General features: G+C 42.8%; 1 protein-coding gene across 1 annotated transcript; it reads left to right on the top strand.

Annotated features, from left to right (window-relative positions):
• Positions 1-1,350: 1,350 nt before the first annotated feature.
• Positions 1,351-5,908, top strand: umps (uridine monophosphate synthetase). The gene is made up of 10 exons (XM_063498583.1): positions 1,351-1,565; positions 2,070-2,223; positions 2,582-2,706; positions 2,816-3,003; positions 3,113-3,204; positions 3,362-3,522; positions 3,604-3,721; positions 3,820-3,995; positions 4,087-4,201; positions 4,661-5,908. The coding sequence occupies exons 1-10, from the start codon at positions 1,416-1,418 to the stop codon at positions 4,837-4,839; spliced, it is 1,458 nt and encodes a 485-aa protein (XP_063354653.1). The 5' UTR covers positions 1,351-1,415; the 3' UTR covers positions 4,840-5,908.
• The last annotated feature ends 1,848 nt before the right edge of the window (positions 5,909-7,756 follow it).

The raw sequence follows: 7,756 nt of genomic DNA, 5'->3' as shown, positions 1-7,756 counted from the left end.
GATGCCTCACAAATTATTTGTGCCAGTAAAAAAAATGTTTGTCCGCCACAAGACAGAGAAGAACACCACAGACCAAAACCTTGTAGGCCCGATAACAGGAGGTGTATCACTCCTCTTTTCCACCTAGAGACAGCGTTTACATTGCAATCTGCCTTTGTGACATTCTTTAGTGCCCTCACTGACACACAAAACAAAACAACGAATACACAGCACGCTAACTACACACGTACTCCACGCTAAACGTCACAAATCTCCCAAACTCTCTCTCTCTCTCTCTCTCTCTCTCTCTCACTCGCTCGCTGTCTCGCTGCTGACTTACACTGAGGACTTTTTTTTTTTAAAGGTCGACATAGTACATTTTTCAACTAATAGCAAAGAGGTGGGTTTTTTTCTTTCTTTACTGTTTTGGCGCTATATATATATATATATATATATATATATATATATATATATATATATATATATATATATATATATATATATATATATTAACATAACTCAGGATTTAGTGGTCTGTCATTAAAATTTAAAAACTGGTGTATTCTCTCTATCATAGGCATCGCTTGCTACTGAAAACAAAAAATAAAGCTGGTCCGCACTATTGGCTGAACCATTTGTTAATGATGGAGGGGGGTAGCACAGTGCAATATATTCAGTTTAAGAATTTATGTTCACTGTTAACAAAGTGTTAATTATATCTTATTTTAATAAATAACACTGTCATATGCAAAACTAGGGTGGCACTTGGGGTGGCAAGAGATCATTTTAGGGTGGCACCACCCACTCCATGCCACCCCATGTTTTCTACAGTCATTGATGCCACCCTTCTCGATCTGCCCCTGCGAATGGGGTGGCATAACGTGGCACATGCCACCCTTCTCGATCCGCCCCTGGAACCATGGGGTTGCAGGAAGCCCTTTTATGACCGAAACTCTTAAAGTTAAAAGATAATATAACATACAATATGTTTTCACCAACGAAATCGATTTGACGTTATTTTTTGAATACATAGTTTATGAGCATGGCTGAGGTCGGTGCTTTTATTTTGAAGGGCTATAACGCTGACGCGGGTATCTACTTCCGGTTAGGGCGTACTTTCTCATCCATACATCTTCTTCTGGATGTGCTGGAGCCTATCACAGCTGAGAGGCTGGACAGCAGCCTGTCGCAACGTTATTTATTCGAGTCTTCATATTTGAACTTTCACAAACAACGATTCTTTCTACCAGGCTTCTTCACGTTTCTTCACTGAGCTACGCGACATTTGATCTGTAAACATAAACGCTCTTAAAACGGACATTAACGCTTTTATTTTGAAAGGTTCAGCGGAAGTGTTTATGTTACTGTAACTCGGGTAGCGCGAACGGGACGAGCAAGTTTTGAGGACGAGTGAAAGTCTCGTAAATACGGAGAACATGGACGGCGTTTCAATTGATAGTTTAATCCTGAAGCTCCACGACGTGAACGGAGTGAAGTTCGGGGAATACAAGCTGAAGAGCGGCCTGATGACACCCATTTATATCGACCTGAGGGTGCTCGTGTCCCACCCCGCGCTCATGAACCAGGTAACACGTGCTATCTTCGTGACTGCAGAGCAGAACAGCTTAAAGCGATACCGGACACATGAAACGTCTGCTGGATGCACTTTTTAAAGGCAAAGGTGTTTGTGTAGGCACTCGTCAGTTCCTGTGTAATGTTAACACTCACGTGGTTTGTTTCACAGTAATGTAGCAGACACAATGACTGAGTTTCAGGGATCCCCTCCTTTCACGGAAAATGGCAGTTAAAACAGATCAGACTGGACCTCTCACCAGCTAATCACTCACTCCAGCCTCAATAATCATTACAGGAATCAGCAGCTTTCTGAAGCAATACTCTTCTCTTCTTCAGGTCACTCAGGATAAGATGAGGATGAGCGTTTCAAACCATTCAGCCTTAAACAGCCGGTCATTTAACTGTATCAGCTTTTTAATTAACATTTTATTAGAAGTTCATCATCTGCAACACATCACTCTAAACTGTGGTCTTTTTTTCTGACAACAGACCCAAACTTCTTTATTTACTTCCAGGTGGCAAGTCTCATCTACGAGCGAGTGCAAGAAGAGGGTCTGCAGTTCGACTCTGTGTGTGGGGTTCCTTACACAGCCTTGCCTTTGGCCACAATTATCTGCTCACAACATGAACTGCCCATGCTCATCAGGCGGAAGGAGGCCAAGGACTATGGTGAGCCGCTCTCAGCTGATCAGGTTTTCAAAAAATTAAAAAACAATGCTGCCACTACAGGCTCTGATTAAACTTGCTGTCCAGATGTTTGAAAAACCTGAAGCCTCAGGCAGTACCCCCACTGAGGTGTGCATGAATACACAGGTGTCCAGTGTAGGCAGACATTAAACTGTCTGAAATCCCAGTTCTCCGGTACAGAACCTGCGTAAACCAAACCTAAAAAACAAAATGCAAAGCAAGAAAGTGCATGCTTCATCTTGCATGCTATATTGTTGGTTAATATTTCACAGTTTGAGAATTACTGTAAGTTTGTCCTTCAGTATGGACTCGTAATTTGCCTTCTGTAACTCTGCTTCAGGAACCAAACGGCTGGTGGAGGGGTCGTTCCGTCAGGGGGATACGTGCCTGATCATTGAGGACACGGTGACCAGCGGCACCAGCATCCTGGAGACTGCTGAAGTGCTCTACAAAGAGGGACTGAAGGTCCAGAATCTAACGTTACAGTAAAGATAATAATGTCATAGTTATGCTGTACTGATGTCATCAAGAGCAGCAGTACACAAGAATGACCTCTGACATGTTTTTATTTAAGGTGACTGATGCAATTGTACTAATGGACAGAGAGCAAGGTGGCGTGGAGATGTTGGCATCAAAGGGAATCAAGCTCCATCCCATCATCTCCATATCTCAGCTGCTCCGTGTGCTGCAGGCAGCCGAACGCATCGACGCCCAAACCGCCCAGAGTGTCCACGAGTTCATCCGGGACAACAACACTTTCAGGTACAACTTTGCAGAGTTTTCCCCCCAGTGTAGCTGGTGTGTTTGCTTGCATTACGCTACAATCTAGGAACAAAAAAACTGTAAAACTGTCACCTTGACTCACTTTCAGGCCCAAGAATGGCACAGACTCTCCAGCCAGCAAGAAGCTGTGTGTGAAACAGAAGCTGGAGCTCAGTTATTCAGAAAGAGCCAAGTTACCAAGTATGTAGTCTTAAAGCTTAAATTTAGTTATTTCACGTCAAAACAGAGACTGGTGGTGTTTTCATTGAGCTCCACACACATGCTATGGACTCCTTGGTCTTTTCTTTCTTTTCTCATTTTCTTTTCCTTCTTCATTTGTTCCTCCTTTTGTCTGCAGACATTCATCCTCTAGCATCAAAGCTGCTGAAGATTATGGAGGAGAAACAGTCCAATCTTTGTGTTTCTGCTGATGTAACCAGCAGCGAGGAGCTGCTCCAGCTGGCCGAGTCACTCGGTCCAAAGATCTGCATGCTGAAGACCCATGTAGACATCCTCGAGGTACCGTGTGATCAATTTAAACTGTCAAATCTGTACATGTGACAAAAAAGCTGATGGTTTTTTTTCCATATGTGTTAACAGGACTACACATTAGCCTTTATTCAGAAAATGCAGGCCTTGGCAGAAAAGCACAACTTCCTTATCTTTGAAGATCGCAAGTTCGCTGACATTGGGAACACAGTCAAGCATCAGTATGAGGGTGAGACGATTTCATGTTCTTTTGGTCGTGTAAATTCAAAGTGACTTAAAAATGTCTCCAAAGTAGTCGAACGCTGTGATCTTATGTCTTTTCTCAAGGTGGTTTGTACCAGATTTCATCGTGGTCCCACATAGTGAATGCCCACGCAGTGCCGGGGCCGGGAGTGGTGAAAGGTCTGAGCGCTGTAGGGAAGCCTCTGGCCCGAGGCTGTTTGCTCATAGCTCAGATGAGCTCCCAGGGATCACTGGCTGCTGGTGAATACACGAAGGCTGTGGTGAGCTCATTTCTGTGTGTGCTCTTCTTCTAAATTTGTTTACATGTGCTTTGTGTTCTTTTCAGTTTACAGCTGTTTTGTGTTTTCATAGGTGCAAATGGCAGAGGAGCACTCGGACTTTGTGATTGGGTTTATCTGTGGCACTAAGCTCACAGAGAGGCCAGAGTTCATCCACATGACCCCCGGGGTGCAGATGCAGGCTGGAGGTAAGTCTGACAGCTTTTACTGAACTTTGAGCTGACTTTTCTTTGTTTATCATAATTTCTTTTCACTTATTCATCATACTAAAAGAACTACAAAGTGAAGTGTGAATGCAGTGTCAATATGAAATCCACCCTACTGAAGATACATGGATACACAGTGCATGCACTCAGTGTTACATCCCTTGTTGTTGTAACCCGAGGAATCACACATGTCGCATCAGGAGATTCACAGAGTTGTGTTAACTCGTTTGAGGTTTTTATAAAGTTCAGGCCAAACTGCACCTCAGGCAGCCTTGCACTCAGCTTTTTGCCTCTTTATGGTGCCATGACTCATTTCTAACACAGGGGGGTGCTATAGTACATGAAACTAGTGCCGCCCCTGCTGTTGCTGATCTCCCAAAGTCTGTATCAGTCTCCTCTAAACCTATTTTCCCTTCTCTTGGTCTCCCTCCCCCCTTACAGGAGATTTGCTGGGCCAGCAGTACACCACTCCAGAGGAAGTTATCTACAGCAAAGCCTCTGATGTCATCATCGTGGGACGAGGCATTTTGGCAGCCTCTGATAGGTTGGAAGCTGCAGAGTTGTACAGGAAGTCGGGCTGGGATGCTTACAGAAAGAGAGTGGGCCAGAGCAGCATCTAAGTAACTCTCTGACTCGAGTTTCAGAGTGCACCTGTAACGAGGACCTGTGCAGGTGATCAGAGTGTTTTGAAGGCGGCGTGTAATTATGCACATGCTACCGTTTACTTCAGGTATCACTGCCACATCAGTGTGCAACACAACAGTGTTTGACACTTGGAGTGTGTTCTTGGCAGGTGTGCATTTTACCGTTGATCTGCTGCTTTAAATGTTTTTGATTCATTCCTTTTAATTTGTTGCACAACTTGAACTGATTTCTAATCTCAGTGTTTTTTCTGATCAGGTTTCAGTAGTTGGTTTTAAATAATGGATTGAGGTAATTCCTCCCGTATGAGTACTGCAGTGAAGATTTCGAAATGGAGATTCACTTAAAATAGTGCAGGATGTCTCTTACAGCACGAAAAAGACCACATCGTGTAGCTCTGTCTGTGCCACAAAACCACCACCCCTTGCATGCTGTTATATAAGTGCTAAAACACTAGATAAAAATGCTACAATATTTTGTGGGGGTGGTGTGACTGTGAGCTCTGTCTCCTGCGTTTGAATCACCAGCCAGCAGGGGGCTCTGTTTGGGGTTTGTTCGTTCTTTCTGGGCTTCCAGGGGTTCTCTCCGACTTCCTCCCGCACTCCACAAACTTGGGATACCCTCCAATCCCTGCGCGACCCTGAATTGGATAGGTGTAAGAAGAATTGAAGAGGATGGACACTGTGTAATATTTCAAGCTTCAAGTACAGGGCATTTTTAATACGCAGTGATTCTTCATTAGTCTTCATGTGTTCACAAACAGCGTAAATCCCATGAAGGAGCCTTTTAACTGCACCTGCGTGTACTGTTGGTGGATTTTGCAGCTAGTCACAGCGCAATACTGAACAAACTGAATGATGATTTAACTCTTGATTTTGGGAAATACCTAATTTCAGGTACTATGGACCTGCTCAACAGTGTTTTAACCCCTGCACTTGTTTGGTTATTAGTTGATTATTAACCTCAGATTACTGTGACTTGGATGAGGGAAAGCTGAATGGAGCTCATATCTGTCTCTATTAGATCTATTGTCTGCCGTCCTTATCATTTCACATACATAAATAAATGATCTTTATATAAATTTATGACTCTTCTTTCTAAAGACATTAGCTACATTGTGCCTTGGAGCCACGGCGGTTGCAGGGCAGGTACTACATGCAATAAAGGCGCTTCATATTAGAGTCAGTTTTATTCTTTTGATGCTTTTCACCTCTGCAGATGGTTTTCACACCACAGGCAAATTCTTTCTCAATGAACTGTAAGAACTGAGTCACTGTGTAAATAAGAAGGATAAAGAAATGCATTTCAGGAAGAGGAATTATTCATGAATATGCCATTGTTTAGAGCACAGAGATGATGATGATGATCCCTAGTTCAAAACCAGGATCATAAAATGGGAGCAGATGATTGTGGATCCATCTGTGGGAGTCACCGCTACATACATGGGAACACGTGATACCAAAAAAATCTCTACAGTTTTTACTTGAATGTAATTTTGTCCAAAACAGAGTTCAGGTTTATAGAAATGTCCTCCAAAAGTCAACAAACAAGGTCGAAGGTCATTTCATTAGAACCTGAGCTGAACCATTAAGAAAAGCTGAGGGATGCATCTGAGCTGAATTAAACACTGCAAGCTCCATCAGAGAGCTTTGGTTACTTTAAGGCACATCAATGAAAGCCACACTCATGTGCAGACCCCCCTTTGTTGTCCTCAAAGTCGAAGGTGGTGCTTCTTTGGCTCACACTGGTTTTTCCAGCTCCTCTCACAGGTTCCTGCATAGAAAAGAAATGGTACCCACTTCCCCCAGTGTAAATTCACCAATAATAATAATAATTTAGAAAAGGGTTTCTTTTACTGAGCCATCAAATAAAAGCATGGAAACATTACTGTGTATCACATGGTTATAAAAAAACAGGCAAATGCAGAGACTTGCATTTAAATAAAGTGTCTCTTGTCTTAATCATATGTGATCCGGTTGTGGTTACGTTCACCGTCAGTATGCAAAGGCCCATTTTGAGGCAGGAAAAACCCCGCAGATGTCCGTTTAAATTAAAATGTGGGGAATTTGGAGGCCTCAATAACACCTTAAAGTCTTTTTGAATTTTTCTTTTTTTGGAAACCACAATGTTTCTTTTCCATGTGGAAGCGTACGTCGTGCCATGGAACATTGCACTTCTTGTGCTGGCTTTCCTTCTTCCCATAATGCAACCTGCTGTGATGTGCAGTCACCTGGTCACCCACATGATGTCAAAGAATCTCTAGATGGAAACAGTCAAACAGTCAGGTCTCTCACATGCCCAGTGTAGGTCGTTTGGTCATGTAATTAAAAACTCTGTGTGTGCTAATATGCACTGTGACACCAGCACTGAGGGTTTCACTGTGTGGTGCTGCTCTGTGGGATTGTACTGTCCATGCACACTCATGAGCTTTGGGTGTCCATGACCCTGGCACTGGTTCACCGGTTGTCTTTTCTTGGACCTCTTCACTCAGAAAAATAAAGGTGCCAACTGGAACCAAAACTGGTTCTTTAGACTGATGCCAAAGAAGATGGCATAGAAGATGCCACAAAGAACCTTTCAAACAACGGTTCTTTGAAGAACCATTTCTTTCAGTGGTTCATTGAAGAACCTTTAAAGGCGCCCCAAAGAACCATCAAGAAATGGTTCTTTGGGGCGCCTTTAATGGTTTTTCAAAGAACCATTTTTAAAAAGGTCCTTCAAATGGTTCTTTAAAGAACCATTTTAAATCTTTCAAAATAAAATGTATCATAAATTGAATTTGAGTAGGGTAAAATAAATACGAGCACAGCATAGACATATATTAATGGTTTATTGCCATTTCGTAGTATACCAAAAGACAAAAAGGCATTTTAACCCTCAGCACAACATCACAAC

The sequence above is a fragment of the Pelmatolapia mariae genome, linkage group LG16_19, assembly GCF_036321145.2.
Source record: "Pelmatolapia mariae isolate MD_Pm_ZW linkage group LG16_19, Pm_UMD_F_2, whole genome shotgun sequence".
NCBI classification, from domain to species: domain Eukaryota; kingdom Metazoa; phylum Chordata; class Actinopteri; order Cichliformes; family Cichlidae; genus Pelmatolapia; species Pelmatolapia mariae.
Note: the sequence above shows the minus strand (reverse complement) of the source record. Positions and strands in the feature narration are given on the sequence as shown.